This window comes from Myotis yumanensis, unplaced genomic scaffold (assembly GCF_028538775.1).
Source record: "Myotis yumanensis isolate MYYU_CA2020_CCGP unplaced genomic scaffold, mMyoYum1.0.hap1 SCAF_1, whole genome shotgun sequence".
NCBI classification, from domain to species: Eukaryota; Metazoa; Chordata; class Mammalia; order Chiroptera; family Vespertilionidae; genus Myotis; species Myotis yumanensis.
Window position 1 is genome coordinate 172804452 of NW_027223752.1, and position 17549 is coordinate 172822000.

Here is a 17549-nt window from a genome sequence, read left to right on the forward strand (position 1 = left end):
TTGGCTCATCTTTTTTGAGAAGTTGGCAGAATGGTGTAACTAGATGTTTTCTTATCTAAAACTAATAAACATCTATAATTAGATACATACAATCAGAATAGAGCCCGTATTATTTTAAAATCTCCCAAACCGAGAAAAGCATCACCACCAGTATGGTGTCTTACCTTTTAACAAAAGAACCATCCCACCAAGATTTTTTCCTGGAGCTTATTTTGTAATGCTAGACATTGAATCAGCACACACTTAATCCCACTACCAGTACATACAATGCTCCACTAACTATGTAGCATTCTCTGTCTTAAAAGCTCTCAAAAACACATTTGCATCTCAAATGTTGCTGGGTAGACTCTGCTGAACTAAACACAGTACTGGAATTTTTATATGGCCATTAAACTTGAAGAAGTATTTTTACTCAACTAGTCGTGAGTTTATTTTAGATTATGAAATCAGCCACCCCATTTCCCTCTGAAATCCCAAACAAAATGCAGCAAAGTTAATGACTACATGGCGGGATAATCACTCAAACTTTTTAATCTCCCTTTACACATTATATTAACATTCATATTGCAAGGCATTCCATTCACAAATATTACAGTTTGATAAAAAACTTCGCACACATACCCCCGAAAGTCTACACCAGATTCAGTCACCTGACTAAATCATTAAAATAATAAAATGAAAACATTATCGTAATTCTTTTAAAGCAACAATGTCTGAGGCACTCTGGGAAAGATATTCTCCTAAAGTATTAACATGTCAGTGGTATCGAATTATCTTACAAGAAAGTCACCTGAAACCCAGTAATCAAGTACATTCTAAGGACAATGCCTTTGATCTGCTATGCCTTCACTGGGTACAATCCCACTTGGACTGACCTACTGAAAAGAACACAGATATTGGGCAGCTGAGGTCATTTCTAATGAGATTCCCAGAGATGTAAAGGTGAAGTATGTTTACAGCTGCATTCCTACTGCAAGGAAACAAGCCAGTCCTGCAAGGGGTCCTTTTTCCTCACCACCAGGTTTACTAAATGTTAGGTCTAACCTCTCATCTGACTGACTCTGCTCCCTACTGGAGAGCTTTCAGAACTGGCTTTCCCCATCCACTTCCATAGTGCAACCTCCACCCTCCTCTGAATATCTCCAAGGTGTGCTCTAGAAATAAAAAAGAGTGGAAGAAAGGGAACTCTTTTCCTCCCATTTTGACCAAAGAGAGGTCTGAAATAGCAATGTATTACAAAACCCTCATGCTCTGCAACAGCCACTACCACGTGGAGCATGGCTATTTTTGCCATAAACTAGATTTTTTAAAAAACCTAACCTTTTCCCAAAGTGAATTTTCCCACATCCATTCACTGACAGTCTGACCGAGTGTTTCCTTACACACAACTACAAAGGTAAATAATTAGCATTGGGTGGGTGGGGGTGGGGGGGAAGGGGCATTTCCCAACTGGGAATTAAACTACTGCACACTATGGGTCCATTTATGACAGCATATAACCCCGTCAGCGCAGAATCAACACAAACCCAGGGCGCATAGTGTTCAGTAATTACATAGAAGGAATTTAAAATGTATACATATATATTTCCTATATAATAAAAAAAATCTGAAGCAACACATGTTGCTAAAGTTTCAAGGGTTCTCATGTTCTACATTCATCTATCTGGAAAGCAGCTGGCTCTCAGTGCCCAGTTGTGGCAGTGATAAAAGCAACTAGAAGCAGGTTTAGGTAAAAGTGCTCAAAGGGCAAATGAGAAAACAGGGGTGCAGAGATTGGGGTGGGAGGAGGGAGAGAGGGGGACACTGAAAGGAGTTGAAAGTGTTTCCTTTATTCTTCTTGGCTTTTCCAGACCCAAGACAAGTTCTTGAGGACACATGTCAGATGCTGTATTCCTTTCTTATCTACAGTCAAAACAAAACAAATAATAAAAAATTTTCTCTTCCATTCTGTACTCTCAATAAAAAGCCTAGTACAGCCAGGAAGTGTTACTGAGATGTGCCATCTCGGGGAAATTAAAACTGGGACATGAAGTGAGGCCGCTCGCTATCCAGTCGCCGGGTTAGGATTTCACAGCCAGTGTCCGTGACCAGCAGGGTGTGCTCAAACTGAGCAGACCGCTTCCCATCTCTCGTCACGGCGGTCCATCCGTCGGGCCAGGTTTCATCCTGCCATCCACCTAAAACAACCAGAAACAATTTCTTACTTCCATCACCCAGTTTTCTAAATAAGTTCCAGGTAAGTGTATCTGTGTATCCTATATCTGTAGATAGCACAGAAAACCAATTAGAAAATTCTCTATTAAGATTGTTATTTACACTTCAACTAAGTTTTAGCTAAAGCCGTTGATATTTAAATTTACATAAGTGTTATACTTGACATGTTTTATACTTCCCAAATGTCAAACCAAGAAAGTATTTCCAAAATAAAAGCACTCGGGTTTCATTTTAGAAAATATATTAATACCACTTACCATAAAGCTATAGGGAAAAAAAATGAATGCATGAATTTAGCTCTTTCCTGGTATAACTCTGGCATCTGACTAAACTATAGCCAGTGTTAATAAAGATCGTCTCTCTTCATTCTTACAGCAGCCCTGGAGAAGTGGCAAAATATAAATTGTATTTCCCATTTTACAGAAAAAGTCTGCAGCCTCTCAAAGGATCTCCAGTGCTCCCCTCCGCCACCTGAGTGCAGGCTGGGTTTAGAGACCAGGTCTAAGGAAGAGAATCTGGTAGGAGTGACAGGATGTCTCTCCCAAGATTAAGTTATAAAATAGATGGGAAGGGCCAGGACACATGCCTACTACTACTGCCTCACTCTGCATCCCTAATCCCAACAAGGAACTGGCAGAAAGGAAAGGCAAAGGCTTCACGAAGCAGACCCGAGTTACCAACTGAGTCTATCATCACTGCCACGTGCCTACCACAGGAATAACAGCAGTGAGGACAAACAACTGCCAGCACTAAGTACGTCTGTGCTGTGCTTTCTCCACAACAGTGGTGTGACACCACCTGACATCGTGAGTGCAGACCTTGAAGAGGCAGAACAGCTCAGGACATTGGAGTCCGACAGAATCTGCCATGCAACTAGCTAAACGACTTTATGCAAGTTACATAATCTCTTCGAGGATCAATTTGCTCTTCTGTATAATGCGGACAGCACCAACCTCATAAGTTGTAGAGAATTAAATCATTTAACTGTGTCTGTCTCAAAGTGAGTGGCTCTACTTCTTTTCTCCTCCTCTCCACCTTCCCACCCCTTCCCCATGTCAAGCAAGAATTTCTACACAGGCTTGATGGAGGCTTCTAAATATGATAATGTAGGCCCTGGCTAGGTGATTCCGTTGTTTAGAGCATTGTCTCGATACACCAAGGTTGTGGGTTCGATCCCCTGTCAGAGCACATACAAGAAGCAACTAGTGAATGAAAAAGGGAACAACAAACCGATGTCTGTCTGTCTGTCTGTCTCTCTCTCTCTCTCTCTCTCTCTCTCGCCTCCCTTAAATCAATCAATAAACAATTAAAAATTACAATGCATCCTGTGACAGGATCTTTATTAAAATGGACCAGGATTCAAGTACTTCAGCATCTACTGAGAGCAAGAGAAAGTACCGCTTCCTTGCCAACCCTTACAATGTTTAAACATTTATCTTTTTAATCCTCACCCAAGGACATGCTGATACAGGAAAGAGGAGGGGGGAGGGGGGAGAGAGGGGGAGAGAGAGAGATCAGTTTTCTTATGTTTGTGTCCAGACTGGGAGTGGAACCAGCAACCTTTCGGTGCACAGAACAATGCTCAACCAACTGAGTCACTCCGGCCGGGCAACCCTTACAATGTTTAGTTCTCTACATGATACTAAACCAAGTTGAGATGGGACAGGGAGCAGAAATGAAGCAAAAAGTGAGTAGAGCAGACTACTAATTTGTACATCAGTAACCAAGAGTAAACAAAAATTCAATTAAGGAATGTACAGCATCCTTTTTGCTCACCTTCACAAATCATTGGCTCAATGGTAAATACGTGGCCCGCCTTCATCACTCCAACTGCTTTATTTTCTGAAATTAAAGAAGAAAAAAACTAAAATCATAGCAAAAAACCAACAGTGTTGCTGAAAAGCTCACTGGAAAGAGGAGACAACTGTATTCCCATCAGTCATCCTCAATTACCTTCTCCTCTCCCGATTCTCCTGTCTTACAGTAAGTCATTAGCAAATGATAACCACCTACTCTGGAGCAGATACTCTCCTCCGTGACTTCACACTGCTTATGCTTTCTCTAGGAAAGTACACAGATATCCAAAGGCTGAATTTTAGATGCAGTTATCACTTTTACAAAAGGAGAAGTGCCACCATTTATGTGACAGCAGGATTAGAAATGCAACCATGGAACCAAGCAAAATTCCTTACTCACCCAGGTGTAACAGTGTGGAGGCGTGTGTGGATGTGGGGTGGGAGTCGGGGCACAGCCCATAGAAACACTGCATGATTTTTCAGTTGTCTTCTTGTTCTTATCTTCAAAGGGGAAAAAGCCTCTGCACACTACCCTATTTTTTTTTAATGCTGACGAGACTATTCCTTTTTATTTGAAATCAGAAATTCCATTTCTCCCTCCAAATACTATTTTAGCTTTTGATCCAAATTCACTCACCTCAGAGTACTTTTCAGGACCATCATGAGAAACACAACTATTAGTCAAACTGTCCAGACCTGCCATCCCTCTCCAGGATGCCAAAAGTTAAAAATAGGGATAGGCCTTTTTAGACACTCTCAGACAAAAACAGAGAACCAGTTTAAATTTCAAATTAAAAACCAACTATTAACAGCCCCAATAAATGAATACCTGCATTTACTCTGCCAGACCAGCAGGGGGCCAAAACATGGCTTTCAGGGTTTTTGGTCTGGTGGTTGTCTTCATGGTGCTGACTTTGGTAATGACTGACACATGTCCACTGAGGCTGAATTTACTGAGTATCACACTTTCTAGGTGTGGTCTAACCTCACCCACATCTTTCCTTGTGAATAGCTATCATGCTGGTTTCCACTACCTTAGGTATTGCCAAAATCTGAGGAGTAAACACAATTTTGACTTTTTATTTCTAATCTAAATAACTTTCTCCAAATGACATGCAATTACTACATATAAAGAACTGGTCCTATTCCCTTGAGGATATCAAAAAGAAAACATCAAGAGTGTCAGTGTGGTGTCATGGACAGGAAAAAGGATGAAGAAATCTAGAGCTGCTGTCCGACAGCAGCACTGGCTGCGTGTAGCCACTGAGTCCTGGAAAAGTGGTTGGTCAGAGTGAGATGGGCCGTAAGTGTAAAAATATGCCGATTTTAAAGGCAAAAAAAGCATGCAATGTATCTCAATAACTTTTCCATTCATTGAAATGCTACTATTTTGAATGTAATAGACTAAAAAAATATACAATTAAAATTAATTTCACCTATTTCTTTTTACTCTTTGAATAGGACCATTAGAAATTTTTAAATTACATATGTGCCCCATCTATTCTATTGAACAGCACTGATACAGAGAATCTGAGCTCCACTAATTCTGCCATCGATTCATTATTCTAGAAAGGTTACAACTCCCACATCTCAACTCATGGTTTCAGTTTCTCAATGTATCTCAACCAATACACATTATCTGAGTGACTACACTATTGCAGACACTGTGCTAAGTACTTTTTAAAAAATGTGTACCTCACAGAATTATTGCAATATACATTCTAAATGTAGGTATTATCATCATTACTTCCCAACCATTAACAACTTAAATAATGACGCAAACTCTCATCTAATAAGGACTTCTCTCATACAGAAGGGGTGGAGGGAAGTTAACACAATTCCCTGGTTCCAGCTCAGTAGGTCAGGAATATGGAGTTACAAACCAAAGCAGAGATCATTTACATTCCAAAAAGCCTCCGCTCCACAAGGACTCTCTCAGCAGTTTCCTCTAACACTTTCCTAAAGTGAGCACAACAGATGCTGATTTATATAAACCAGATTTACACGTGACGTTTCATAAACATATCAAATGTATGACATGAAGTAGATCTAGCTCGCCCTTGCTTCTTTCCTCAGAATTTTTTTATTTCTAACTAGGTGGTTTTAAAAGACTTCAAGTGGCATCTCTTGTATACCAATGGCACCGTATTTTGCTGACCCCAAACATCACTGACACATATCTCCTTCTCCCACAAATTCTATCACCTTCCAACAGTCTCTCTTTGTATCATCTATACCTAAACCTGAGTTTGTCACTTCTGTAAGGGCACATTTTCATTCCCTCCCTGCACACATACTTTTTATTTACACACACACACACACACACACACACACACACACACACCACTGTAATTAGAATAGCTACTTCTGTTCTAAGAGAATGCACACCACTTGGTTACAGGGCTTACCAGTAAGGAATGGAGTCAGCTACTAATTTTCTGCTCCTAGCTTTTATTTCAAGCATAATTCACAACTTAAATAAAAAGAACTATGTGGTCTGTTAATAAATGCTCATTGATCTATGTCAAATGCTATACTCTAAACAACTTCTTCAGCTCCTCCTAAGTGGCTTCTGGCTCATTTCCCTTCCTCTTCACAACCTGCCATCTAGGATTTTACCACCTCACAGCTGGACCATTGCCAGTGCACTGGGCTAACTAGCAACACCAGTTCGCACCTCCAATACATTCTAGATACCACTGCCAAACGGCAACTTCACTTGCAACTCTTCTGCCCAAAAATGTTTCTGAAAATCCCTACAAATAAAGTAAAATATCCTTAGGCTGGCACTGCTATTACTAATAGTTCTTAACACATAATAGCCAAGCTTGTATTATCTCTGTTCAGTCTCAACTTGAAGCACCTATTCATGCTTCCCCTCCACCTGGAAGGGTCTTCATCTTCCCCGCCAAACCAAATCTTGGCCATTCTTTATTTCCCCCACAGGCCCAGCACCACACTGCTTCAGTCTTTACCAAGCAGCACAAAGTACAGGGGAAGACTGACTCTAGAAAGCCAGACAGAACCCAGGTACAAATCCTAGTCCTGTCATTGTCTTAATAGTTTGTGTGAAGCTGAGTAAATAAATTACTTCTCTAAGCACAAAATCTGCTTTTTAAAATAGGGCTAAGAAATTATGCAAGGAGTTATAATGATTAAATGAGATAATGTATGATTTTCAACCTTTTTCATCTCACAAATCATATGAACTTATTACTAAAATTCTGCAGCACACCAAAAAAAGATTTTTTGCCAATCTAATAAAAAAGTATAATTTTGATTGATTTACATAAAAAATATTAATAGTAATTACCTACTCTTTTTGCTCCAAGTAACTTTTTTAAAAAATCAGGTACCTATACTTGTATGTAAGAATTTCTGGTACCAAGAATTAACCAATCAGATGCAACTTTATTGTGCAACGTAACCAATAAAATGCAACTCTATTATATAACCTATATAGTTATGGTTTAAGACAGGGCATTCACACCAGGCAGCTATTTGACAATCTAAGAGAAAAGAGGTCAGTGCCCCTGACTAAATAGTCAGGTATTGCATGTTTAAAAATTCTTGTGGCACATGAGGGTGCTTCAACATACCGGTAGAAAATCACTGAGATCATCATCACCATTCTAAAGGTTAACATTAAGTGTTTTCTATGTAATAATATCTCACTTTACCCTAATAACAGTTCTAGGGTAGGTGCCAGCCATTCCCTCAAATTATACAGATGAGGAAACTTAAGCAATAAGGAGATACATGAAAGTGTTTACATAGCAATTGTTAAATTCCTTCTCAGGTCACTTACTGTGAACAGCTTTCTTTTCTAGCGCTAAATAACAAGACTTATTCCTGTATGTGTTATCCTCCAAGAAAAAAGCTTTCTGGAGAAAACTGTCCTACACTTCCTTTGTTATTCTATCAGACAGCAATCAACTGGAGGAAAGGTACTTTGTCTATTCCCCTCATTAACACCAACAAATAGTACAAAATCTGACATACACTGAGAACTCAAGTCAAACCAAGCTGAAGCCATTTCACTGAAGGAATCAGAATAGTGATGGATAGACAGGTAGCAGAGACTGTTCACCAAAATTAGTTTACTTTTCTCCCAGAGTATTCAGCTAGATAACATTCCTAACCTCCCTACAATTAGTGTAGCCATGTGACTGAAGTTCTGCCAATGAAAAGTAAATGTAAGTGATTGTCCCAAGTCCAGGCTGGCTCATTAAAACCTCCCAAGCATACCCCTCCAATGCTTCCCCCTCCCCCGGTATCTATAGGTTAGGAGGGAAACTCCCACAGTGATCTTGAAAGCTAAGGGTTGACAATGACAGAGCCTAGGTCACGGAATAACTGCCCCACCCCCACAGTGACCAAACACACATGCTTTGGACTGTTATATGAACAAAATGTACATATAAACAGGTATCGTGTTTGAGCAAATATACATTTCTAGGGTCTATTTGTGACAGCTAATAGATTACTCTAATAAATACAAAATAGTAGGCCCTGTTAAATGTTTGAATAAATATTTGTTGAATAAATAGTTAGCAAATATCAAATCTTTGGACGGTACTTACTGGCATAATGGGGTACATTGGGGGCTGTATGAAAAAGCTTATGGATTCCATGCCCACAGTAGCTTCGCACAACTGAAAAGCCATTTGCTTGGGCATGCTTCTGAATAATGTTTCCCAGTTCTCTGTATCGAACGCCAGGTTTCACTAAAAGGGAAAGAGAAGACTTATGAAACAGTAATAAAAGCTAACATTTACTAAGCAATTACTATCAATGTGCCAAGAATCTTTCTGAATGCTTTATAGGCCTACATGCTGAAACTTTCAGATGAGGAACCTGAGGCACAGAGAAGCTATTCTAGCAGTAAATGGCAAAGGGGTGATTCAAACCAATAGCACTGGTACTTCCTCCTTTGATGTGGATGCACAGAGTAAGTGGGGGGGGGGGGGGGGGGACACCTTTTGCTTTCTGAATAAACAAGAGAATGGAAAACACACTTCTCTCCTTCCCTAAGGTCAAGTGTGCTATTCTATTAAAGTGAGAGGAAGAGCTAAGAGAGGAAAGAGCATCGGGAGAAAAAGGAATGTCCAAAGTAACTTGACTTGTCCTGAGTTTCAGTCTCATCAACTTCTCAAAGAATTACTTCCATAAAAGTGGTTCTCAAATTATTCACAGTTGCCTCTGGGGGTAAGGTATAGAAAGGTACTTCTCACGTGTATATATTTCCTAGTTCATTTAATTTTTATGACTTTTACTTCTGTTTCCATAAAAACCAAAACAAAAGAACTGGTTCTCATTGCTGTGAAGACACTCCTGGCACTGAGACCCCTTGTACTGGGCCCTGCCAGACTCCTGGGGAATCCAGCCATGGTTCTGGGTGTCCTCCGACTCCCTAGTCCCCTTCTGTGCCTGATTTCAACTTGAGGTTCAGGTACAACATACCTTGTCCAGCTCATCAAATTCCTGGGCAAAAAGCTCAGGAATCATTTTTATTAACACTTACTTGCTCTTAACCAGATGTTCCAGCTTGACATTTTTGGGGGTGGGAGGTTAATGATTTTGAGGAACCATGCTGATTTTCATAATGATATTCTTGCATTCCCATCAAGCCTTCCTATCAACCCCAGTCAATGGGAAGAAAAGCAAAATTTTAACCCATGTTGGACAGTAGCAAATAAAGAAAATCCCTACTTATCAATAATGAGGGAGAGTGAGAGGGGAAATTCCTCCTTAATTCTCAAAGCAGAGGCAATCCTGGTCCCAAGGGTGCATGCAGTAGTATCTGTAGATATTTTTAGTTGCCACAACATGGAGTGTGGTACAAATGGCATCTGGTGGGTACCAACTAGAGATGCTACCTAGCAACCTGCAATACACAAGGCAGGCCCCTCAAACAAAGAATTATCAGATACAAAATGCCATTAATGTGTAGGCTGAGAAACCCTATGAAGAAGGCTAATTTCAACTAATAGTCAAGTTCTCCAGTGGCTCAGCACTACGGTGGGCAGCCAAATTAATGGAAAATAGGACAGACACGACACATACAAAGCACCTTCCTGAGATTAAGCAACTTTTGTTCTTTCCTGGCTACGTTATGATGACTTTGGTTTCTGGTAGTTTCTTTGCAAGTCTTTGTAAAATAAATTTCAGCATTCTGGTTATTTCAATCAACTCAGAGAATCAAAAAGGATATAAATATTGAACACATTATCTGGCAGAAACCCTAACAATTATTTAAAACTAAAGCTTCCACAAATGAGAAACTAAACGCTCAAGTTCTCATCACACAAAACCACTAGGAGTATTACAGTCCTTTAATAATCAACAGGGGCCCTGGCTGGCTTGGCTCAGTGAATAGAGCAACGGCCTGTGGACTGAAGGGTTGCAGGTTTGATTCCGGTCAAGGGCATATGACTGGGTTGTGGGCTCGATCTCCAGTGGGGGGCATGCAGGAAGCAGCTGATCAATGATTCTCATCATTGATGTTTCTATCTCTCTCTCCCTCTCCCTTCCTCTCTGAAATCAATAAAAAATATATTAAAAAAAATAATCAACAGCAAATACGTAAAAATACATATTGATACATGAAACTATCACGTGCTTTCGTTTTTCATTCCTCCAACTTCATTAAATTAGTAAAAATGTCATTATCTCCCACGCATGTTAAATGAACTAAAAACAATAAAGACAATGAATTTCTATTATTAGAGATAATAGAATTCTGTCCTGTTCAATACTTTGTTGATGATAGAACAGGGTTATTTTATTTTCTGTGGTAGTGGAGTGGGTGTGCAGAAACAGAGATAGAACACTGAACAATAAAGCTGAAATGCTATGGATTTCAAATGAAAATTTATTTGCCCTCAAACTGTCCTGTTTGGTAATGGACTGTTAATATTTGCAACAAAGCCTTTCCTTCTCTTTCCTCATAAGCTATAGCTTAAACAAACCAACAAAATAAACCCTGGATGAATTGTTTGCATGGACAAAGAGAACTTGAGAAAAGTCCTACAGAAATACCCCTTTACCCACAGATATTCACTATAGCAAGACATCTAGAAAATACCAAAGTCCAATAAGGAATAGTTGTAAAAATTTTCATATTATGCAATATATAGCCATTAAAAGAATGCAGTAGACTATGCATACAGGTGCATGAGCTAATGTGGAAAGATTCCTAAGATACTGTAAGTTAAAAAGTACCAAATTACAGAATGCTACAATTATGATTCCATTTATCCTAACTAACCACATACACATAGGGGTGAGTGTGTGTGTGGGTGTGTGTGTGTGTTAATGGACAGAGGAGAGAAAAAAACTATTAAAAGTAAATACCTCTGGAGAAAAGAGAGATATAAAAAGAGGAGAGACAAGTGCAAAGGAAGACCATTCATTTTTCCCTCATAATCTAGAATCCTGTTTTAGTGTTTTATGAGAACATATTTATTAAAGAATAAAACATAGGAAAAAATTATACTCAAAACTAACTATCCATACATTCCTCATTTGTCAGCCATAGAAAGATAAAATCACAGAAGAGCCAAAGGATGAGAGGCAGTCATTCAGTCCATTCTCATCAAGGGATTCCAAATCATCCTTAAACCGTCACTGTGAGAACCCAAAGCTCACTCTTGTAGGAGAGAGGCAAGGCTGGCAGGGACAGGAATGCCTCGTGCAGTGACAAGTCATTCAAAACCCATCAACACACGCAGGTCCCACGGTGCCCGGCACTGAGGCTGACCTGCGTCGATGGCTTGCATCAAGCACTCATATGTGGTCTGAACCAGCTTCAGTGCTCCCTCATCCACATCGCCAACAAAGAACGTCTCGTTCAGGTCCCCATGATAACCATTGCGATAAAGAGTGATGTCCACTGCAAAAGAATGTGCAAATATAAAGAACACATTTGGTTTTGGTTTTGTTAATCTTCACCCAAGGATATTTTTTCCATTGATTTTTTTTTTTTTTTTTTTAGAGAGAATGGAAGGAAAGGAGGGGGAGAGGGGGGAGAGGGAGGGAGGGAGACAGAAATGTGAGAGAAACGCATTGATTGGTTGCCTTCTGCACATGCCTTGACTGGGGCCAGGGAACGAACCTGCAACCCAGGTACATGCCCTTGACCGGAACTGAACCCTCGACCCTTGGGTATGCAGGCTAACATTCTACCACTGAGCCATACTGGCCAGGGCTTAAGACCACATCTGTTTTTATTTCAAAATCAAAGTCATTTCTCCAACATGACAGCATCAAGCAGCTTATGAGAAAGATAATTCTGCGTTCTCCTATTAGACCCCAATGGATGTACAGTTGCTGCCCGACAGACACTTCTTACCTACAATACAACTGAACTCACTGTGGAGAACAGAGACATGGTCACGCAGCACAAGCCAGACAGTGGACTTTCATTACTCTTATAGTAGTATTAGATCATTTATGGCAGAAGAGAAATGCATTCATGCAAGATCAATAATCTGAGTTAATGATATTAAATGGAAGACTTTGTTACATTTGACATTAAACAGAAAATACTGCTTTAATTTATTCAACCAGTTTTTCCTCCTCTTGGTGAATCAATAAATAGAAAAACTTACACTACTCTTCACTTATTTTTCAAAAACTCGTTTGCCTTTCGCTTATTTGTGAATATTCATCCTTCTCTTTGTGCCCATGTTTAAGAATGCAGATTATTGCTCTAGCCAGTTTGGCTCAGTGGATAGAACGTAGGCTGCGGACCAAAGAGTCTGGGGTTCGATTCCGGTCAAGGACATGTACCTCAGTTGCAGTCGCCTCCCTGGCCCGGGGCCCTGGTTGGGGCTTGTGCAGGAAGCAACCAATTGATGTGTTTCTCTCACATCGGTATTTCTCTCTGTCTTTCCCTCTCTCTCCCACTCTCTCTAAAAAATCAATGGAAAAATATCCTTGGGTGAGGATTAAAAAAAAAAAAGAATACAGATTACTACTACACCATTATAATACACTAAACATATACTAGAAAGCACATTCAATGAGTCTTTTTAAACCACGAATTTTCAGTCAGCCCACAATATCACAGTACAGGTGTGTTGGCTCTAGCTTGATACACATATTCCTAAAAAACCTCACACGTTATGCATGTAATAAATGACAGGGTTCATATAAAAAACAGGGATGGGCCCTAACCGGTTTGGCTCAGTGGATACAGCGCTGGCCTGCGGACTCAAGGGTCCCAGGTTCGATTCTGGTCAAGGGCATGTACCTTGGTTGCGGGCACATCCCCAGTAGGGAGTGTGCAGGAGACAGCTGGTCGATGTTTCTCTCTCATCGATGTTTCTAACTCTCTATCCCTCTCCCTTCCTCTCTGTAAAAAATCAATAAAATATATTTTTTAAAAAAAAACAGGGATGGGCAGGCATCTCACAACCTCTGGAACTTTATGAACAGATACCTAATTAAAGCAATAACAATCCAAATAAAAACAGTGCCTCCACTGTCATTCACAGCCAGCATCCCAGTGGGTGCATTCTCTGCAACCTTCCACATGTGGGCTCCTGTTTCCTCGCTTGATATGTAGGTCCTTGAAGAGGCTGGATTACTAAAGAGACCAAGTTCATCAACATTAAAAGTACCATCTAGAGGAGTCTTCAACTTTTTTTTTTAATCTCAGAGGAAAATGTCTGGAAGCTTCTTCCTCTGCACTTGCAACTTCTCAAGAGCTTAACTTCTTATAAGAAGGGCACTTCTGTAAGATTTCTAGCTTTTTTCTTAAGGTTTTCATATATTACTAAGGATTTCTCTTTATCTGTAAGAAAGTCTGAGCTAAGCTCTTCAAAACCATTAGTGAACCAAAAGAAAAAAGAAAACTCTCACTTGAATGAACATTACTCCCACATTTCACTGACACCTTTCACCTACTTACCAATCACATGATAATCTGCATTAAAGAAAGACATGCTGTACCAAAGGCATCATACTAGAAGTATCTTAACACCATGAAAAATATTTTCAGATTTAAGATTTAAAATTTTAAATATGAAAAAGGATAAGTTAAAGACAGAAAGCAAGTGAAGAAAACACAAGTCATTATCAGACACCCACCAAACCTTGTTGTTTCTTTACTCGTAGTGACCAAAGTCACACTTACATATTTCTTACCGTTAACAATATCACCTTCTTGCAAGGGCCGTCTGTCTGGAATTCCATGACAGATAACTTCATTCACTGAAGTACAACAAGACTTTGGGAAATTATAATAATTCAATGGAGAAGGATAGCAATTTCTTGCAATGCATGCCTATAATAAATTAAAATATAGAGAAAATAATTTGCAATGTGTAACCCAATTGAATTTTAAAATTTAAAAACTGTGTAAGTATTTGTTGTACAGATGCTCTTAAAGGAAAGTTTGCTTAATATTTTATTTTAGAAGAAAAACAGTAGTTGTTACAATAGGGTTTGTGCTTGTCAGACAGACTATAGGCAAAACCAGTCCAAATTCCTGATAATGGCAAAGGAAAAGCAAATTTATATATTAAATATATACAAATATGAAGATTCTAGTGTAGAATTAACTACTTGTGAAAAATGTGTTATTTCAAGTAAAAAGATAATATTTAAGGTAATATTAACATGTACTTTTAATCCTATATAATAAAAGCCTAATATGCTAAGTTGTCCAGTCAACCAGTCGGCCATTCAACCAATCAAAGCATAATATGCTAATGATATGCTAAGGCCATTCAACCGCTCACTATGACGTACACTGACCACCAGGGGGCAGACAGTCAATCGGTCAACCAGTCGCTATGATGTGCACTGACCACTAGGGAGCAGTCGACTGGTAGGTTAGCTGGCTGCTAGGGTCTGAGCGAGATGGGCCGGATATGCCCTGGAGCCCTCCTGGGGTCCCTCCCCAGCTGACCTACCTCCCGTGTCCCTCTCCAGCCCTGATTGTGTACTGGTGGGGTCCCTTGGCCTGGCCTGCACCCTCTCACAATCTGGGACCCCTCAGGGGATTTCAGAGAGCCGGTTTTGGCCCGAATCCACAGTCCAGGCCGAGGGACCCCCTGGTGCACTAATTCGTGCACCGGGCCTCTATTTATTATACAGAACTAGCCTATATACCTATAATCAAAAGATTAATACTTAGTATACCAGGTGTACCAGTTAATAATGCAGATTTATAATCAAAGAAAACACAATAATTTCAAGAGAAACATTAAAAGTGCTTTATTCAAAGTAATGTCCATCGCTAGCTACACATCTCCTCCAACTTTCAGGTAATTTGTGGATACCGTCCCAATAGAACTTTTTTTGTTTTGAGGCAAACTATTCAGAGACCCAATTATCCACTTCTCCGTACGTTTTGAAGTGCTGCTCAGAAAGTGCGTATGCCATTGATCAGAACAAACGGTAATCTGAAGGAGCAAGGTCTGGTGAATATGGTGGGTGGGTTAATACTTCCCAGGCAAGATCTTTTAACGTGTCTTTAACTGGTTTTGAAGTGTGTGATGGTGCATTATCATGAAGCAAAATTACTTTGCCGTGTCTTCTGGCACATTCTGGTCGTTTTACAATCAAAGTGTGGTTCAAATTGAGTATTTGTTGTCAGTAGCGATCAGTATTAATGGTTTCACTTGGTTTTAAAAGCTCATAACACACCACACCTTCCTGATCCCACCAAATGCAGAGCATTGTCTTCTTTCCGAAGCGATTTGGTCTTGCAGTTGATGTTGATGGTTGACCTGGATCAACCCATGATTTTGTGCATTTGGGATTCTCAAAATAAATCCACTTTTCACCGCCAGTCACAATTCGATGCAAAAAAGACTTTCTTTTGTGCCACTGAAGCAACATTTTACTGATAACTTTTCGGTTTTCCATTTGTCTTTCGTTCAGTTGATGTGGCACCCATTTTCCTTCCTTTAAAATCTTTCCCATTGCTTGTAAACAATCGGAAATTGTTTGCTGAGCAACGTTTAATCTTTCTGCAAGTTGTTTTTGAGTTTGACATGCATCTTCATCCAATAATGCTTGTAATTGTTGCTCTTCAAACTTTTTGGGTTGACCTGGACATTCTTTGTCTTTCACATCGAAATCATCACTTTTAAAGCATTTAAACCGGCATTCATAAGTATCTTGAGATGGAGCATGTTCACCATAAGCTTCCTGAAGTATACGATAACTTTCAGCAGCACTTTTCTTCAAAATAAAGTAATGAATTAAAATTTCCGCAAATGCTCTTTTTCTGGCACAAAATTCAACATTTTTAAGTGTAAATATATCTATGATGTTAACACCTTCAGCAAATTTGACATATGAAGTTTTGAAGTTTGTTGTCAATACAACAAAACAGCATACTTATCAAATCGCATATATATCAACATATATGTAACCCCATCTATTGAAAAAATTCCACATTATTAATCGGTACACCTGGTAATTAAGAAATGGTAAAGTACTTCTAGAGACATTTTAATTACTACATTCATGTGGAACAACAAAGAAACCTCTAAGAAAATGGTCTGGTTTTCTATAACAAGTCCTATTTTACTAAGATATTTTTACACAGTGGTAGTCACAGCATATATAATTTTTCTTTCCACACTACCACACAGTCTTCAGACTAATAATTTTTAATTAGTGGCACACAATAACTTCATGGACAATTACACTATTATTTGAAATTTAAATTATTTCCTCAATTACAAAAAATATCACTTTGCCAATACCTACCTATCACTTTTGCCTTGCTTAACAATACTATACTTCTATGTTTCTTACAACAGATTCTTGTGACTAAAAATGCCAACTCCATCACAGGTTGTGTAACCGTAGGAAGTTAACCTCTCTGTCTCAGTTTCCTTACCTATGCAATGGAGGTGCTAGCAGCATCTATCTCGTAGAGTTGTTGAGGGTATTAAGTGAGTGAGTAAAAGAAGCACGTGAAAGAGCACCTGCCCACAGGAGGACGCAAGGTGCTATTACTGCACACTACGTATTTTATCACATATGGAACAATAACCAAAAGTCAGGGTTTATAAAATTCTGAATATATTTTTAAAAACATTTTTATGCTCAAGACACATTGTCAAATTTCCTTTCAAAAGTGTTGTCCCAATTTACAATCATACCACCACATTTCATCATCCCCAAAAAGGTAGTGGATATAAGCATTTTAAAAAATACTTAATAATATAGTAGAGCTTCATGATTTGCATTTGTTTTATGACCAGAGAAAATTAGTTTTCCAGGTGATTTCTTAACTAGTTATTGCTCTTCCTTTGTGAACCATTTATTCATATAATGTGTACACTCGTCTACTGTAGGGTCTAGATCATATTTACTACAAATACAGGGTGGGGCAAAAGTAGGTTTACAGCTATTCGTATGGAAAATAATACAATAATTAATAAATAATACAAGAATAAACTGTGTTTTGTATACTCACAACTATAAACATACTTTGCCCCATACTGTGTCTGGTCTACTTACTGACTTGTTATTGTGGGTATGAAAGGGAATATTTTTTCCACTAACTAG

General features: G+C 39.1%; 1 protein-coding gene across 1 annotated transcript in view; it reads right to left on the reverse strand.

Annotated features, from left to right (window-relative positions):
* Positions 1 to 513: 513 nt before the first annotated feature.
* METAP1 (methionyl aminopeptidase 1) overlaps positions 514 to 17549 on the reverse strand; it is a 68001-nt gene continuing 50965 nt past the window's right edge. Inside the window, exons 7-11 of the mRNA XM_070392376.1 lie at positions 14163 to 14301; positions 11773 to 11904; positions 8594 to 8737; positions 3991 to 4056; positions 514 to 2177 (exon numbers count right to left, since the gene is read on the reverse strand). Coding sequence (XP_070248477.1) covers positions 2014 to 2177; positions 3991 to 4056; positions 8594 to 8737; positions 11773 to 11904; positions 14163 to 14301 — 645 coding nt within the window. The 3' untranslated portion in view covers positions 514 to 2013. The remainder of the gene's footprint in view (positions 2178 to 3990; positions 4057 to 8593; positions 8738 to 11772; positions 11905 to 14162; positions 14302 to 17549) is intronic.